At 49.8% G+C, this 19,294-nt stretch overlaps 1 protein-coding gene across 1 annotated transcript; it reads right to left on the bottom strand.

The window, feature by feature from the left end:
* Nucleotides 1–7,640: 7,640 nt before the first annotated feature.
* LOC310702502 (uncharacterized protein) lies at nucleotides 7,641–18,546 on the bottom strand. The gene is made up of 6 exons (XM_083494098.1): nucleotides 18,291–18,546; nucleotides 17,580–17,628; nucleotides 16,917–16,965; nucleotides 14,798–14,899; nucleotides 13,325–13,821; nucleotides 7,641–11,505 (listed from the first exon to the last, which is right to left on the bottom strand). Exons 1-6 carry the CDS (start codon nucleotides 18,375–18,377, stop codon nucleotides 7,793–7,795), a joined length of 4,497 nt encoding a protein of 1,498 aa, XP_083350224.1. The 5' UTR covers nucleotides 18,378–18,546; the 3' UTR covers nucleotides 7,641–7,792.
* Nucleotides 18,547–19,294: the final 748 nt, after the last annotated feature.

Here is a 19,294-nt window from a genome sequence, read left to right as displayed (position 1 = left end):
GTTTGAGCCCCACTTAGGCAAAAAAGATTCCTGTATTGCAGGGGGGGTTGGACTAGATGACCCTCGGGGTCCCTTCCTACTCTACAGTTCTGTGATTCTATGTACCAACTCACCAACACAACAGAGCTGAATGCCGCTGTAGCAGCTCCCCTTCTCGATCTTCTGTGCAGGGCAGAGAGTGGGGTGGCAGGTCCCTTTGTCTTCGTGGCACTTCAGAGTGTCTCTTGCATGACTGTGCCCTAAGGCAGGGAGAGATACGCAAAAGGGGTCAGTTCACGCACTGGCATGCAGAAGGGATGGGCTGTACGAGAGGCAAAGCAGCCATTTGAAGCAGCGTGTTCATAACGAAGAGCAGAAGAAGAGCCTACTGGATCAGGTCAATGGACCTTAAGGCACACTAGGTCAAAGGAGGGAGACCCAAGGCTCTCCAGAATATGCTGGATTGCAACCCCAATAATCTCTGAACACTGGTCATGCTAGCTAGGGTTGATGGAGCCTGACAACATCTGGACCAGTGCCAGATTTACATATAAGCTAATCAAGCTATAGTTTAGGGCCCCACTCTCTTGGGCCCCCCAAAAAAGAACTGGATGTACATTTCCAAAATATAAGATAAAAACAAATAAAATAAAACCAACAGACAGCAACAGTGTTTTGTGTTGTGTAGGCTCCTATGATGTAAATAATGGGCCCCGGCTGCTCCCTAAAATATCACTGGTTTGCTCATCTCTATATATAGGGTGCCTACATTCTGCTATTTATAATTATTACTAGTTTGCATCATTATATTTACACCTATTATTGTTTCATGTTATAGCAAGTTTCTAGAGACTAGATTATGAGTCTTTGTAAACTGTGTTTGCAAAGGAACTCTTGTTATTGCCAAATGACAAGCTGTTTGCATTATTAAGTTTGTTATGAATGAAAATCATTTTAAGTTAAAGCTTGATAATTATTTCACTATTAATATACTTCTTCTTAATTGTATTTCACTATTAATATACTTCTTAATTGTATTTCAGTTCAACAATTACTTTGATAAAATGCATATTTTGTTATGTGAAAATGGCTTTAGATACCTATTAGGTCCATAAATTACCACATAGCATATATTCAACACAAAAAACAGCGCCAATTTGTTGTTGGCAAAGGACAGCTGGACATATAAAGGGCCCCATTCAGTAGCTTAGGGCCTCATTAAACCTGAATCGAACCCTGATCTGGAGCCACTGTCAACTGGCAGTGCTCACTTAGAATCATAGAGCTGTAGAGTTGGAAGGGATTCCAAGATTCATCTAGTCCAGGTTTCCACAAACTTGGCCCTCTGGATGTTTTTGGCCTACAACTCCCATGATCCCTAGCTAGCAGGACCAGTGGTCAGGGATGATGGGAAGTGTAGTTTCAAAACATCTGGAGGGCCGAGTTTGAGGAAGCTTGACCTAGTCCAGCCCCCTGCAATGAAGGAATCTCAGCTCAACCTCTGCTTAAAAACCTCCAATGCTTTCTGCATTCTCGATTCCCTGCATCGGACCTTTGATTGTAAGCCAGCATTTGAACCTCGTACGAAGGGCGGCATGGCAGTTTAACAACATAAAATAATAACAATAGTAAGAACTACCACCTACCTGGGGTTAAGGTGCAGAGAAGCAAGAACGCAACCGGGAAAAGAGACGGCATGATCCTCGTGGCCAGTTGATTTAGCAGCAGAGTAAGTCCCAGATGCCTTCAGAGCCAAAATGTGTTGTGTCTCTGTGAAAAATAATGTATCTTGGGCCTTTTTAAAGGGATGGGAACCACTTTAGCTGTTTCCTGGTGGCTTAAGGGATTTGATTGCAGCTGGAGATTTTACCTGCCTACGGGAACAGCACTGCTGAACAGAAAAAGTCATATAAACATGACAATAGACAAAGGTCACATGTGAAGCTGGAGAAGAACTAATCTTCCTACAATGTCATCAGGACTTCAGGATGGGGTGGAGTTTCTTGGGTGACTCAGTTGATAAGGAAGCAGAGACAAGCCTCCCTGAGGACGGGAATTCTGAAAGCTCAGTAAACTTTGGCTCATCGTGTCCTTTTAAACCTCCATGCGTCATGGCAAGAGGTGTTGAGAGATTTTTTGTCTGTGGTCATTCCAAATAACTGGTGTAGCTACCCTCTGTTGCATTTTCTTGGTCTACTAGATTCATTCGTATTATAACAGTTTAGGGTGCCCACACATAGCAAACACACAGGCCACAGAAAACCAATCCGTCACCCTTCAAATTTTAGGAAATATTTCTTTAGAAAAATCACACATTATTTTAGCACACAGAGCAATCCCAAAAGCCATCTTGGCTCTCCTAATTACTCTAAATATTTCCTCTGCAGAAGGAAATATCTTGGAGAAACTTTCCGTAGTAGTTCCTTACAAATCCTTCAGATCCTGTCTTAAAGGCATATTTTGTATGAATGGGATATGCTTGTGGACCTGGATTCAAAAGAAATAAAGTATTTACCATCTCAAAAGAACCCTGGCCAGTTGATTGCACAACCCTGCCCAGCCTGCCCAGAGCTTGCAACCAGTAAAACAGGGGTCCCCAAACTAAAGCCCGTGGGCTGGATAAGGCCCGAGGGACTCGTTTATCCGGCCTGCGGCAACCCCCGCTGCCCACCTGCTCTTACCAGTGCTGCGCTGCGTGGCTGCCCACTTTCAGGTCGGAGGGGCACCAGAAATAGCTTGTGCACATGCATAAGCATTATTTGCTCATGCGCAAGCGTTATTTCTGGTGCACATCCGGGTAGGAAGAGTCCAGTGCACATGCACACAAGCTATTTCTGGTGCTCCTCAGACCCAGAAGTGCGCAGGAAATAGTGCGTGGGCACACGTATGGGCACACGCTCCCCCGCCCTCCGGCCCACAGTGTGATCAGCGCTGGAGACAGCAGCTCGAGGCGTGGTAGGTTTGCTGACCCCTGCAGTAAAACATTATCAGGTACCTTGACAGACAGGATAGAAGCCATTCTCAATTTTTTGTTGTAGACCACCTCCTTCTGTGCATGATGTTTTTAGGGTGGACTTGCCGATCAGAAGGTTGGCGGTTCGAATCCCCACGATGGGGTGAGCTCCCATTGCTCGGTCCCTGCTCCTGCCAACCTAGCAGTTTGAAAGCATGTCAAAGTGCAAGTAGATAAATAGGTACCGCTCCAGCAGGAAGGTAAACAGTGTTTCCGTGCGCTGCTCTTGTTCGCCAGAAGCGGCTTAGTCATGCTGGCCACATGACCCGGAAGCTGTACGCCGGCTCCCTCGGCCAATAAAGCGAGATGAGGGCTGCATCCCCAGAGTTGGCCATGACCGGACCTAATGGTCAGGGTCCCTTTACCCTTACCTTGTCTAAGGCAGGGTCGGCAAGGTTTACCTTGCCTGGGCCGGATCGGTCCTGCAGAGATCCCTCTGTGGGCCGTGTGCAGACATGATTTCCGGCGCTGCGGAAGCAAGTCCCCGCGCCACACTATGCTGGTTTAGCGCAGTGTGCTGGGACTTGCCGAGTGGGCGGCTCAGTCTTGCAGTGGCTCGTGGGCCAGTTAAACAGCCTCCGTGGGTCGCTTCTGGCCCATGGGCCACACGTTGCCGACCTCTGGTCTAAGGGGATTGGGCAATGTCTAGTCTTTAAAGGGGCTTGCACACCTTTGCTATGGGTCTCTCTTATATCCTTTCAAGGTAGGTACAGAAAAATAAAGATCTGCCTTGCTTTTCACTGGAACCTGCCTCCATCCATTCTTCTCTGACCAATCATGGACTAAGGGGACTCAGTGTCCCTTGGGGAGTTGGGGAGCAAAAGCCAACCCTGATTTCCCCCAAAAAACATTAGGAACATAGGTAGTTGCCTGATACAGAGTCAGACCTTTAGTCTATCTACATCAGTACTGTCCCCCATTGGCTGGCAGTAGCTCTCTGATATTTCAGACAGAGATTTCTCCCAGCCCTACCTGTAAATGTTTGGGACTGAACCTAGCATGTTCTGCCTGTAAGTCTTTGTGGTATAAGAACTTACAGACTTTAGCTACCATGGGGGGGGGGGGACTGCAGGCAAACGGTGTGCTTCCTTAACTTACCATGATAAGATTCTTTCTTGCAGGGAGACAGGTGGTGGTTTTCATTCTTCAGCTAATCTGATTGGATTTGGACTCGGACAATGGGTACATCTCCTGAGGGGCATCTCCTAAGGATGGCTGATAAGATTACATTGCAAAAAGCCATCGCACGGCTTGCAATGCAACATCATTTCCATGGAGGTAACCGGTTTAACTCCTGTAGCAGCTAGGCCCCTCAACCAGCTTCCTTGCTTTTATTGCAAAGCAGAAAAGACAACAACTTGGAGCCGTTAAAGAAAGACCCATATTGGAAGCTACTGAAGTGGAGCAGCTCTCAGCAGCGCCGTCTTACCCATAGGTGCTAGGGGTGTGGGGCACCTGGGTGCCGGGCTCTCAGGGGCGCCAGGCCGAGAGTCCGGGGCCCGAGAGTTGAGTTTGCGGAAGAGCCCGCCTGTCAGTTGGAGCGCCGCAACGGGCTCTTCTGGTGAGTTCAGGGGCGATTGAGCCAGCGAGATGCTGAGGTGGCCAGCTGGCTCCATCCTCCTGCACGCCTGGGACTGGGCAACCGGGGGGCGGGCACCAGGCGAATCTTTGCACCCCAGCACCGCATATGCTTAAGACAGCCCTGGCTCTCAGCTGGCACCCTGCCAACACTACAGCAGGTCTGAGGGACAGTGGACCGGCCCCCTGCTGAAAAAGTTTGCTGACCCCTGGCTTAGTCCAGTACCCTGTTCTCGCAGTGGCTGAACAGTTGTTGGCATTTCTCTCTCTCTCTCTCTCTCTCTCTCTCTCTCTCTCTCTCTCTCTCATTCGTTATTACAAAACAAGTTACGTAGAACAGGGGTTGGCAAGGTTTACCTCGCCTGGGCCGGTTCACACCAGCAGAGATCCCTTCATGGGCCGGATGATATACACGGAACAATAATTATACATACTTTATCAAGCTTCTGAGAAAAATACAAAACATTAAACAAAGACTGAGTTAAGCATTTGAGAAATCTATTGAAACCAGACATTATAAGTTCATGTTAGGCTGGGTAGTTCACAACTCTCTGTGGCTTTGTTTAATGTTTTGTATTTTTCTCAGAAGGTTGATAAAGTAGGTGAAGAGGTGTTCCTAAGAAAGGCAGCCTCTCCTCCACAAATTTACCCACTCCTCTTTTAAAGCCATCCAGGTTGGTGGCCATCACTGTCTCCAGTGGCAGTGAGTTCCAAAGTTTGACCATGCGCCGAGGGAAGAAGTACTATCTTGTATCTGCGCTGCGTCTTCCAAAGTGCAGTTTCACTGGATGTCCATGTGTTTTAGAGTTGTGAAAGGGGGGGGCGGAGATTTTCTCTATCTGTGTAGACCAACAACTTCTTGAGGGCCACAGCTTCCCATCCCTGGTCCAAGATTTAGGTCCTCCAGAACTTCTCTTCCTCAGTGAAAGCTGCTTGTGCAGGATGTATGAGATGAGAGAGACACCTAGTGGTCACATGGAAGTACATCACATTTGAATGCCACTCTTGGTTCAGAATGTGACCAGGGTTCATTTCATTTATTTAATCGGTATACTCTCCTTCAACTGTAGATCTCAGGGCAGTTGACAACATTAAGACAGAAGATAAAAGCACAAAACACATAATAAAACAAGAAAAAAGCAAATCAATGCCACAAACCAATACGCCCCCCTCCACAAACACATTTAAAAGGATATAGGATGTTAGCCAAAAGCTAATATAGAATATAAAAATTTGACGGATTATGAAAGAACTTAAGGGAAATGATTGAAGAACAGATGTAAAAGTGAACAAGATAACTAAGAGACGTGCGGTGAATGCGGTGGAAGTCTTTTATAGTATTTTAACTAGGATTTATATATTGTAATGTTTGAACCATGAATTTGGTATTATTGGTTATGAAAAGTACTCTTTTTTCTTTTCTTTTACCTTTTGTCCTTTTTATTTTCTTAGTCTGTATTTTGGAAAATATGTATATAAATGTGTTTACAGTGTTATGTATTGTTCTTTGTTTCTCTTTCTTTTCTTGTAATATTCAATAAAAACTAATAATACTAATAAAAAAGGATGTTAGCCAAAAGCCTGGTTGAAGAGGAATGTTCCTGCCTAAGGCAGGGGTCTGCAACCTTTAAGACAAAAAGAGCCACTTGGACCCGTTTCCGAAGGGGAAAAAAAACTGGGAGCCGCAAAACCATTGTGACATTTAAAACAAATATATCTCTGGAGCTGCGATCTGACAGCGGGCGGGAAGGTGACGTCGGGACGGTGCGTAACTAACGCACGCACCACCCCATGCGACGTCACAGCCAGTACAGCGCCCGCCACAGTGGGGAGTGTCAGGGCGCACAATGCGCCTCCTCCCCTCGCTAGTATCCGCCCCGGAGCCGCGGCAAAGGTGTAAAAGAGCCACATGCGGCTCCGGAGCCGCGGGTTGCAGACCCCTGGCCTAAGGTGTATAATGAAGGGACCAGGTGAACTTCGCTGAGGAGAGCATTCCACAGATTGGGAGCCACTGCAGAAAAGGCCCTTTCTTTTGTTGCCACCCTCTGGACCTGTTGTGGAGGAGGAACACGAAGGAGGGCTTCAGATGATATCTCAGGGTCCAGGCAGGTTCATACGGAGCGAGGCAGTCCTTGAGGTATTGTGGTCCTGAGCCATTGAGTATAGCTGGGCGCTTCTCCCTGTGAGGCAGTGTTTCACAAACTTGGGTTTCCAGCTGCTTTTGGACTAAAAGTCCCATCATCCCTAGCTAGCAGGACCAGTGGCCAGGGATGATGGGAACTGTAGTCCAAAACCAGCTGGGGATTCAAGTTTGGGAAGCCCTGGCCTAGACACTAGATTGGTGTGTGTAATCCAGAGCAGTAGAAGCGACTGTGTTCTGTTTGAAAATAGAGCATTAACGATCTGCTGTGTGCATTCTGGGAAGCAATCAACCAGAGGAAGGAATCCTTTTGCATTCTAATTAGGGACTGGGGAAGAAATCTACTTCAGTTAGCATTCAAATGCAAATTTGCCTACTTCACACTTTCTGAAACCATACAGCCAACTGTATTGCAGAGATCCCTTGAATTTCGCATGTCTCTGAGTTTTGCAACACAGTTCTCCAGCCAGGTACAGTGGTACCTCGGGTTACATAAACGCTTCAGGTTACATACGCTTCAGGTTACAGACTCCACTAACCCAGAAATAGTACCTTGGGTGAAGAACTTTGCTTCAGGATGAGAACAGAAATCATGCTCCAGCGGCGCAGCGGCAGAGGGAGGCCCCATTAGCTAAAGTGGTGCTTCAGGTTAAGAACAGTTTCAGGTTAAGAACGGACCTCCGGAACGAATTAAGTACTTAACCCGAGGTACCACTGTATGACTGAAGATAACATACAAAAGTGTATTAGAAGGAAATACTAAAATAAAGCATGTATTGGGCAAAATTGCAGAGAGAAAAAAAAGACAATTAAAGTTTGATGAATTTTCACATGCAAATGTCAAGAGCTGAACTTAAGGTAGGACAATCAAGAAACCCAAAACTGACAGATTCACTCATCCCTACTTGTAAGACATACCTTTCCAGAGCCTCAAATGCAACATATTTATTTTATAAATATGAACATGCTGCCCCCTTGTGATATAAGTATTCCTTGATCTGCACCAGGTAGGTTGGTCTCCACTGAGTCATTTAAGGAGCCCCAGCAAAGCCTTAGCAGGTTGGGAGAAAAGGAGCAGCTGCTCATTTGCTGGCGAGGAACCACACTTTCTTAGTGGGTGCCCTTTTGGGAAGGGGACACCCTGCTTTCCTGGTGGTCCCAGGAGACTCCTTTTTGGGGCAGGCTTTTCCTGTTTCCCCGGTTCTCTTGAAAGATGCCGGAGGGACGACCTGCTTTGTCGGGGCCATCCCCGCATTCACAGAGGGTACGAAAGAGGGTTTTTGGCTGACAACGTGCCCTGATTTCTGGGGGGCCCCAAAGGCTGGTGCGGTGGGATAGGCTGCGGGCTTCCTGGAGGCTGCCCCCTTCCTAGGGGCAGCTCCCAACTGGGAGGAAGGTTGCCTGGAAGGTCTTGGGGGCTGCACATGAGGAGAACACTTGACGTTTCCTGAGCTGCTAGGCTTCACGCGGCAGATGGGGGGAGCCTGCCCCAGAGGGGCGGCTGCTGTGGTTGCTGCTTGGGTAGCTAGAAAACCCAACGCTTTGGGGTTTGCTGAAGTGGCCCGTGTAGAGCGCTTCCGGGAAGAATCCTTGACTGGCGGAGTCCCCAGTCTTCTACGAGCGCCAGCTGCAGCCCGCTTTTCGGGGGGCTGGACCAGTTTCTCCTTGTTTCCTCGAATGCGGGTCCAGGCCTGCTTGATGACATGCAGCATCCTTTTCACAGGGTTCCTCGAGGGCTTCTCTGTCGTGGGTACTTCCTTCGGGCCCCTGCCTGGATGGTATCCTGCTTGCGGAGGCCCCTGCTGGAGTTGGCGCTCCAAGCTGGGTGGTGGGAGGCACTTGCCCTTGCCCGCCAGCTTCTTGCCAAGGCTCACCTGGACTGAGGAGGAGGTGGCCTCGATTTGGGTCCCCATTTGCAGATGCTGTACCATCACTCCAGAAGGCTTGCAAGGGGCCCTGGGGCCCGGGTTGGCGGACATGCCCTCTTTGATGCTGCCACTGCCACCACATCGCTCTGGGAGCTGCTCCTGTGCCTTTCCCTCCTCTGCCGTCTCTGGCAGGCCCCACTTCCTGGCGTGGATCTTGTTGATCTTCAGGTGGAAGTCTAGGCCCATCAGAACATTCCCGTTGCGCACCGTCAGCCGCGGGAAGATGTGCAGGAGCGGGTCCTGCTGAGTGCGGGGGTGAGGGCACATGGCGCTGCAGCTCCCGCACTGCCGGCACACGGGGTACTCTGCCCGCAGCTCCCCGTGGCCCATCTCTAGGCCTTGCGCCAGGCTGAGCCGCAGGTCCTCCACTGTCTGCTCCACACTCAGAGAGGCAAGGATGGAGCGGCTTAGCTGCTGGCGGGAGGGCAGCTCACGGAGTGCCTGGGCGCTTGGGGACAGCTTGGCCACAGTTGTCCCACCGCTGTTGCCTTGAAATGGCAGCACTGCTTTTGGAGCTGCCACGTGGCTCGTGGGCAGTGGGCTGGCCGGTAACTTGGTAGCTGGTCCAGATTCCCTCCCCTCCCTAGCTTCAGGCTTCAGCATGGCTCGGGCTGTGCTTTCTCTCTCCTCGGAAATGGAGAGTGTCGCATAGGGGACCTCCGGGGCAGGTCTCTGTGAGGAGGACTTGGTTTGCTCTAATGTCCTGCTGCCCTTCTCAGAGGACAAGAGTGGCTTTGCCACGGGTGGTCCTCCTTCTCCATCTTGTTGCAAAGCACCTTGGCATTCGTGCCCAGGATCTGTGGCAATTAGCACCTGCCCAGGAGCGCTGGCCTTTGCTATAGCAAAAGGTTCCTTGGGGAGGTTCTCCTCCAAACTCACTGTGTGGCCCATCAGTTGGGGTGGATCTTCACGGGACATGTCCTTTCTCCTGTGCATGTCGTCCAGGGTGTTTTCTCCTCCTGCTTGGCAGCTTCTTACTTCCCAAGGACTCTCAGCTGAGTCCATCCCATGGAAAGGTTCACCCTTGCTTTGGTTTTCCAGGATGCTGCCATGGCTGATGAGTCTGTTATCTATGGGGTTGTGAGGCTCACCCCCAGCTGCAAGGCTCTTTCTTACATGGTCCATAGGAGTGTCAGTCCTTGCAGAGCAGGGGCTGTCTTCTGCCTTTTGAACAAGACTCTTTCCCTCTCTGCCTCTGCCTGCACTGCTTTCTAGTGTGTGTTGGACAGAACGGGAGAAAGGGAGGGGTGGCGGTTGGTGGCACTCCATTGAGGTGTGGGGTGTGAATTCTCGCACGGGGGCCTCCATTTGCTCTGACAGTTGGATTTCCTTCTTGGAGGAAAAGTGAGGTGCAGGTTGTGGACCTTCCTCTATCAAGGGTTGGGGTGCAGATTCTTGCACGGGAGCCTTCACTTTTTCTGACAACTCGATTTCCTTCTTGGAAGAAGAATGGGGTGCCCTTGAAGTTTGAGGTGCAGATTCCTGTGCGGGGACCATCATTTTCTCTGCCCGCCTGATTTCTAACAGTTGCAAGGCATCTTGTCCTGGGTGCAAAGGGAGCGTGACCCCAAGTGCCAGCTGGGCACTGCCAGGCTTTGCTACGGGCACAGGGTCCTTGGGAGAGATTCTGTGGTCTTTTAGATGGGATGCACCTTGGTGTGAAATGGCCTTCACCTTCCTGATGCTCTTGGAGGGCTGCCTCTGACTCTCTGTCCCAGCTTGGCAGCTTTGGGCTTCCTTACTTCCAAGGCTCTCAGCTTGACCCATCATGCCTGAAGCCTTCACTTTCTTCTCTGGGGCACCAAGGACGCCTGGACTGCTTTTGCTGGTGACGTGGCTGCTCCTGGGGCGTCTAGTTCTACCTCTGCTTACAAACCTGCTCCTTAGAGAACTCTCTGAAAAGCCTGATCTTGTGGGAGGAAGGGTGACCCTTTTCGCCACCCTGAATTCATTTCCTTCCTCTGCTCTTTTCTTGGGGGCTACCTGGACAGCGCTGCCCTTTTGGGAGAATGTAAAGGGAATGGGCTGGGGGGAACGCCCCCTCACAGTTTGGGATGCAAGCCTCCTTGAGGGGGCCCTGGCTGGCTCAGACAGCTCCTCCTCCTCCTCCTCCTCCTCCTCAACCCTCTGTGAGGGGCTACAGGAGTGTACAGGTGATGGGGAGCGGGTGATCTGGCAGTCCAGGGAGTGAGTCAAAGGAGTGGGCTCCCCCCAGAGATTGTGCATCTGTTTCTTCTTCATGTTGAACTCCAAGTGCTGAGCGGTGTCTGGGCTGATGGCTGTGCAGGGACCACGGGGAGCTTGGTGGGCCTTGTGGGAATGAGGTTTGGGCAAGGCAGGCCTCTCCTTCCAAGATGTTCCTCCCCTTAGCATTATTGCCTCCAGAAGCTGGGCCCTGGTTTTCACACTAGTTGGACTGATGCTCATGGGCCCAGACTGCTTGCTTCTCTCCTTCTCAGCCCTCTGTGGGGGGCTTGAGGAGCGGGCTGGGGAAGGGGAGAGGGGAGCCTGGCATGTCAGTTTGGCCAGGGACTTAGTCGAGGGGTTGGGCTCCCCCCAGAGCTCTGGGATCTGCTTCTTCTTCACATTGAAGTCCAAGCGCTGGGTGGCATCTGACCCAAGTGCTGTGCAGGATCTACGGTGATGAAGCTGACCCCTTTGGGAAGGGTGTTTGGGCAAGGCAGGCCTCTCCTCCCAGGAAACTGCTCCCTCCGACATCATCTCCTCCAAAAGCTGGGCCGTGGCTTTCACATGAGCTTGTTTGGTGTTCCCTGAAGGTGAGAGCCTGTCCCGGATGCTGTCGGATGTGGGCAGAGCCAAAGGTTGACCAGAAGACACTCGGGAAGTTTGGGGGTTGCAGTTTGGACCTGAGAGAGAGAAAAGCGGAAGTACTCAGAAACGGACCAGTTCTTTCTCCAGAATGTCACAACATCTCAGATAGATTGTCAAGGTGAGGATTCAGGGACCAGGGTAATCCTGACCTGTTAGAGCAGCGGTTCTCAACCTGTGGGTGCCCAGATGTTGTTGGACTACAACTCCCACCATCCCTGAGCTCTGGCCTTGCTAGCTAGGGGTGATGGGAGTTGTAGCTCAACAACATCTGGGGGCCCACAGGTTGAGAAAAGCTGTGTTAGAGCATTTCAGTAGCAGTTGTTGAGGAGGGGTGTAGTTGTTTACCTGACCCCCTGTCACAAGTGTCACCAGGAAGAAGAAGGGAAGGAGGGAGGCAGCAGAGAAGGCAGAGTGATGAAAGCACACCAGCAGGGGTGCTGCATTGACTCTGCTGGTGCATTCACGCTGCACCAACCTCCTCATTGCGCAGACAGGGGGAGACCCCCCAGCCCCAGGCGAAACCCGAGTGGACTGAAAATTCCCAGGTAAGTTCCGCCCACTATTGTGTGGGCAGGGCAATCCCTCCCCTTACCTGGCCAACTCTCTCCTGGCAACGCCTCCCCAGCTGCGATTGGGTAACTGGCAGAGGTAGGCGACTGCCTCCAGGTGTCCAGCTGGGGTGTGTGTGAATCCAGGCTGTACTGCCGGGATCCGCATGGGATGGGGGGGGGCTGTGTGCAACTGTACAAAAGGTGCCCCCCCATTTGATGTGGGGAGTGGTCATTGTCTCACATCTCTTCCTCCTGGTTGGTTGCAGTGACACAGGTGATGGGAAGGCAGACAAACCTTGTTGCCTCTTCCCAGTGACCCCTATGGAGGAGAACTATGGGGTACCAACCCAAATCTCTCCCCCCCCCATGCCCCAAGGTGGGTAATGATTTTGGGGGAAATTGAATTGTGGGGGCAGTGATCTGTGTTTACTGGGTAAGTTTTAATTTAGGGTAACACATTTATTTGTGTTGGCTTGTATATGTTTTTAATGAATGGAGACAATGGAAAGCAAATAGAACTGATTTGGAGTAGAATCTGTGGGGAAACAACATCTTTACAATCAGAATGTACCTTTTACATTGCGTTGAGTTGCTTCATGGGAAGTGATTCACAAATGGAGATGAATAAATAACTTGGCATGTGCAAATTTGTCTCTCTGGTCATCACTCGCTGTGCCCCAAATGAGCAGTTTCAGAAAAAACGTTGTTTGATGTTTTATTTAAACTTTCGTATTTGTATGGGTTTTGAATTGTGCAATTGCTTTGAGACATTTTATGTAGTGAGAAATGAACAAGTGCAATTGCCACCAATACCATCAACAGCAACTTGTGACTCAGGCCAGAGGGTTCTGGGTTCAAGCCTCACTCCTTTGGGAAGCAGTTTTCTCTTAGAATGACAGGGGGAGGGGGAGAGCTTACAACATGGCCAGTTCCCCTGTCCAGGAATGTTCCATGTGTGTAGAAGGCAGAGATGCTTGGAAGATCTACAACCTTCCTCAATGATGTGCAGAAGAGTACAGTGGTACCTCGGGTTACAGATGCTTCAGGTTATGTGTTTTCGGGTTGCGCACTGCGCTGAACCCGGAAGTACCGGAACGGGTTACTTCCGGGTTTTGGTGCTCTCACATGCGCAAAAGTGCTAAATCGTGCTTTGCGCATGCGCAGAAGCACCAAACTGTGATCTGTGCATGCGCAGACGCGGCACTGAGGCTTGCAAACGTGCCTCCCGCATGGATCACGTTCGCAACCCAAGGTTCCACAGTATTTAGTGAAAATGGGGGTGAGAATGGGGCCTGTTACTCACAGCTTGAGGGCCTGGGCACAACAGCGAACATTTCCCATGAGCTGCTGCGCTGAACTTCTTCCTGATCGCTCAGAGGCTGATGTCTCTCCCACTTGCTCAAAGCTTCCTCCCTGCTTCTTCTGCTGGAGATGCTGTCAAAGTCAGTTTCGCTGGTGACCTCAGATGCTTGCTGGAGGTTTGGTGCACCAGGGATCAGTTCATTTAGGGACTCCCAGTTGGGCGTGGGCTCTCCCCACAACTCCTGAAGCACCTTCCGGCAGATGTTGAACTGAGCAGGCTGGTGGGACGTGGGGTCTCTGTGGAGTTCCTCGAGGCCAGCTCCACAGGGTCTGTGAAGCAGTGGTGAGTACCGGCCATCTTCCTCTGGAGCGGATGGTGAGGAGGTGAGGGGCATGTCTGGGAGGCTTATTACATCATCGCTTGATGAGGACAAAGACCAATTGCTGCTGATGGATGTGAGGGAGCCCAAGGAGGTGCTGGAGAGACTAGACAGGACTCTAATGGGCAGAAACACACACAAACAGATATGGGAATTATGGCTCTGTGGAATACAGTAAATCAGGTCTGTGGGGAACCTTTGGTACACCAGATGTTGATGAACTACAAGTCCCATAATCATTGGCCATTCGCCATGCTTGCTGGAGCTGATGGGATGTGTAGTTCGGCAACTGGAGGGCCACACGTTCCTCACCTCTGCAGTAAATAAAAGAGAGAGGAGCAACTCCTTCTGGGTGTTGCTTTTGCAGTCCCCCAACTAAAGAATGTGTACAAAAACATATATATTAAGGAGAAAATGTGCATGAAGATGTACATAATAGTGGAAAATAACATTGCAGAAATGCATTATATCAGGGGAAATTGCTTGCAGAAATGTGTATGTTAGCCAAAAGCACGAACAACAATGTGTATTTTAGAAATGTATTTATTAGAAATATCAAGTATTAAATGGCTGTCACATGGAAGGTGGAGCAAGATTCGAACTTCAAAGAAGGAGATTCCCACTAAACACCAGGTAGACCAATCCGATGCAAAGAGGTGATGGACTCTCCTTCATTGGAGGTTTTTAAACAGAGGCTGGATGATCATCAGCCAGGGATCCTTTAGCTATAATTTCTGCATTGCAGTGGGTTGGACTGGATGACCCTTGAGGTCCCTTCTAATCATAGCTGTCAACGTTTCCCTTTTTTAAAGGGAAATTCCCTTATTCCAAATAGGATTCCTCGCAAGAAAAGGGAAAAGTTGACAGCTATGTTTCCAACTCTAGTGTTCTATGTCTGGCATGCTTTGGTTTGCCTATTGGTTGAGGAGGTGCAAATTAGGAAAGGTCACATTAAAATACAGCAATTCCCCCTCCTTTCCTAATTCCTACTTGGAAGTTTGAGCCATGGATCTCCCCACATCACACCTATTTTGCACCCCAGACCTTGTTGCTCTCCCTCTCTCTCCCTCCTTCTCCATTGTCCACTGACTTACGAGTCCAGATCCATCTCCAGCTCCTTCGGTTGGGGTGGGATGTTCACCTCTGTAGAGCTCAGTCTGCACTCCAAGGTCAAGATCTCAGTTGGCTCTGGATGTCTGGTGGGAAGGAGACAGGCTGGCTAAGGATTCTTTGGAAGATCTATCTGGTAGCCAGTTCAGCTGTCAAAACCTGATGGGAACTGAGCATGGCCAGGCTGGAATGCCTGGACTGCATCATCAGAAACAGATTGGACTTCTTTTAATTTGGTGTTAATGCAAGATCATAAGAAGAGCCTTGCTGGATCAGGCCAGTAGACCATCTAGTCTAGCATCCTGTTCTCACAGCAGCCAACCAGATGTCTGTGGGAAGTCCACCAGAAGGACCTGAGTACAAGAGCACTCTCCCCTCCTGTGGTTTCCAGCAACTGGTGTTCAGAAGCATGTTGCCTCTGGCAGTGAAGTTAGAACATGCCCATCAGGTCAGTAGCCACTGAGATGATAATGAAGCTTCCTTGCACAGCACACAAGGGCATGAAGGCTAACCGCAGGGGTGGATCGAAGGACAATGTGTTCTCCTCAGTATCCTATAGGGCAGTGGTGCTCAACCTGTGGGTCCCCAGATGTTGTTGGACTACAACTCCCATCATCCCTGACCACTGGTCATGTTGGCTAGGAATGATGGGAGTTGTAGTCCAACAACATCTGGGGACCCACAGGTTGAGAACCACTGCTATAGGGCAAGGACAGTCAGAAGGGAGCTTTCTGGGTGATTTGCAGTAGATAAAAAAAAAAAAAGCATATGCAGGAAATGGACTTCAAATGGAAGTCAGGGGTGAATCTTAGAGTAAGTTGCAGGCAGCTATAGGCACTTGTGGTGGACATGCCCCAAAGTGACAACTTTTTGAGGACAAGTGTTAAATGAAATAAGTAAAATTACCCATCAGTGTGTCAGGAAGTCTCCAGACATTGAGCTACTAAATTTATACAGTGGTACCTCAGGTTACATATGCTTCAGGTTACATACGCTTCAGGTTACATACTCTGCTAACCCAGAAATATTACCTCGGGTTAAGAACTTTGCTTCAGGATGAGAACAGAAATCATGGCGCAGTGGCAGCAGGAGGCCCCATTAGCTAAAGTGGTGCTTCAGGTCAAGAACAGTTTCAGGTTAAGAACAGGCCTCCAGAACGAATTGAGTTCTTAACCCGAGGTACCACTGTATTTAAATGAGAAGCTGGACTGGATTTCTCCTAGTGGAAGGATTTACCGTATTTTTCACTCTATAAGACTCACTTTTTCCCTCCTAAAAAGTAAGGGGAAATGTGTGTGCATCTTATGGAGCGAATGCAGGCTGTGCGGCTAAGCCAAAAGCCAGAACAGCGAGAGGGAGAACTGCACAGCATTCCCTCTCGCTGTGCTAGCTTCTGGCTTAGCCGTGCAAAGCCTCCGCAGGGCACGGGGAGCCTTCATCCCTCCACCCGTCAGTGATGGGCTGCCCTTCTCCCTCCTCGGGGAAAAGCCTGCAAGCGCTGCACACATGCTCCACGCGGCTGGTGAAAGGGAGCACTGAGCAGAGCCTGGGATGCATACAGGCTCTGCTCAGCGGTCCCTTTAAGTAATATTTTTTCCTTGGATTTCCCCTCTGAAAACTAGGTGCGTCTTATGGTCAGGTGTGCCTTATGGAGCGAAAAATACGGTAAATGGTGTAAATTTGAGTGCTTGGCACATTGCCCTTGCAAAAAAGTTGATTCACAAATTAAGACTGACAAGAGGAACAAAGTACAAATATATATTTGTGGAAGAACAGCGGTGCTTCATTTCGTTTACAAATTCTCCAGGAAACGCAAAGACCAGTACCAAAGGTTCATACTAAGTTGTGGATTGCTTAATCGGAATGTGTTTTACAGATGTATAATGTTATAAGTTGTGTATTTACAGAAATACAGGTTTTCGTAATGTATTTTGGAGAGTCTCCAGAGAAATAAGTAAATAAAAATTAAATACAGAAAGGAAAGTGTTTCACAGCCACAGGACATTCACCTCTCCTCCAAATATGGTGGGACCTAATGGTTTGGGACAGCAAGGAGGGTGCTACAGAGGGCAGTGGGAGAAAGGGAAACTGGCTACCACTTACTTCTTTGAGCTGCTCACTTTGCTTTTTTTCTGAAAGAATCCGTGGCAGGCTGAAAGCAAGAGACAGAGAGGCTTGTGAAGGCCAACAATCCAAGTCTACCTTCCATAGCTGTCAACTGTCCCTTATTTGGCGGGAAACTCCCTTATCCCAGCGCCATTTCCCGCTGCTGTCCCTTATTGATGATGTCCCTTAAATTTCCCGGGTTTCAGAGGAAGCAGCTCCTCTCCCTCCCTCCCTGCCGGCCAGGGAGGAGGGAGGCTCCAACTGTGTTGCTTGGCTGCGTTGCTCACCCAATAAGGAGTCTAAGGGGGGGGGTGGAGCTTGCATGCTTTGTGCCAATCAAGTTGGCCGTGTTTCCTGGGGACTCGCCTTTGCTCAGCACTTCCCAGCGGAGAAGTGACGGTGGTTTTCCTTGCTGCATCCCCTTTGCTGGCTTGCTGCGCTGTGGGAACCACCGCTTGAGGCTTCGTTTGGCTGCTGGCTGGGCTTTCTGCCTTTGGCTTGGAGGGGCTTAGAAGTTGAACATACCTGTGCCTGGAAAATCTCTTATTTTGTCTGCTGATCCCTTATTTTTGAGGCTGCTGGTCCCTTATTTTCAAATCTGTAAGTTGACAGCTATGCTACCTTCCCCAAAGAGACTAAAGGAATAGACTGACTGCTCACCAATCCATGTCTCATGAAGCTTTAGCCACCTGGTCCTGGGGCTACAAGCCTGTTGCACAAGAGGTAAAAAGGAGACAGCATTGGGTAGGTGAACAACAAAGCTTAAGTAAGTTGTAGCCTTTTCTGTACATCTGAGATCTCACCCAGTGCCACCAGGCCCCGCCCCCGATATGCTAAGCCACACCCTTTATCTCCCAGACTCCACCCCCTGCATGTCCCACACAAGTCCTCAGTAAACCTTGTCAATGGAGGCAGCTCAGTGACACAAAGTATCTTCTGTCAGCTTTGGTCGTGAACCTATGTGGACGGGGATAGCATGGTTTCTGTTGTGTATGCTCTAGTAACCTACAAGTTAGATGATTGCAATGTGTTGTACGCAGGACTTCCATTGATGATGGTTCAAAAACAGCAACCAAGGGTAGATTGTTTACTATGACAAGAAGTCATGGGCATGTAATCCCAGTTCTGGGCTTGCTGCACTTGCTGCCCATTCATTTCTCTACAGCAGCGGTTCTCAACCTGTGGGTCCCCAGATGTTGTTGGACTACAACTCCCATCATCCCCGAGCTCTGGCCTTGCTAGCTAGGGATGATGAGAGTTGTAGTTCAAGAACATCTGGGGACCCACAGGTTGAGAAAGGCTGCTCTACAGGGACCCTGAAGTTAGGTTGGAAGTCTCCTCTGTGATCCTCTGCTGAGGAGAGTCTCTTACCCACAAGGCTGCAGCCACCCAGAAGACCCAGAGAGTGATGAAGATCAAGAGCTGTATCAGCTCGAAGGCCCAGTGACACCAGCTCATTTCCGGCAGGAAGAAAAAACTGCCTGTTGACCTGGAGAGCAAGAGTACTTCCTGGGCCCAGCCAGGCGTCCCCTTCTTGGAGTCACGCCCACATCACAAAGGCCCACCAGCTCCTTGGACCAGAGTGGTGGTGATGACGGGTGCTCTGTGAACACTGGCCAGACATCACAATGAGCCTGGAGCAGCCTCCTGCCTGCTCTGGGCAAGGGAACTTGTGGGGCAGCCACACAGGGCTGGCCCTATCCTTGGGCAGAGGGAGGCACCTTCCTTGGGCAGCACAGAATCATAGAACTCTAGAGTCGGAAAGGACCACTAGAGTCATCAAGTTCAACCCCCTGCAATGCAGGAATCTCAGCTAAAGCATCCCTGATAGATGGCCTTCCAACCTCTGCTTAAAAACCTCCAAGGAAGCAGAGTCTACCACCACCCAAGGGAGACTATTAAGTAGTGGGTGGACATAACAGATGACACAGAGATTTCTCCATGTAGTTCTTTATAAGTAAGCTGGAACTGAACTGAACTGAACAGCTCAGCCGGCCTGCTTTTATAGACAGTCGGCTGTCAACATTGTAACAACAACAACCCAGCGTTCCCCGCCTAAATTCACTGACGTGGAACTGAGTGAAAACTATACGGTGGTACCTCGGGTTAAGTACTTAATTCGTTCTGGAGGTCTGTTCTTAACCTGAAACTGTTCTTAACCTGAAGCACCACTTTAGCTAATGGGGCCTCCCGCTGCCACTGTGCCGCCGGAGCACGATTTCTGTTCTCATCCTGAAGCAAAGTTCTTAACCCGAGGTACTATTTCTGAGTTAGAGGAGTCTGTAACCTGAAGCGTATGTAACCTGAAGCATATGTAACCCGAGGTACCACTGTATACACGATACTCCTGGTGGCCAGGGTGAGAACTTCAATAC

This window comes from Podarcis liolepis (genome assembly GCF_965112155.1).
Source record: "Podarcis liolepis genome assembly, chromosome: 3".
In the NCBI taxonomy this organism is placed as follows: Eukaryota; Metazoa; Chordata; class Lepidosauria; order Squamata; family Lacertidae; genus Podarcis; species Podarcis liolepis.
Note: the sequence above shows the minus strand (reverse complement) of the source record. Positions and strands in the feature narration are given on the sequence as shown.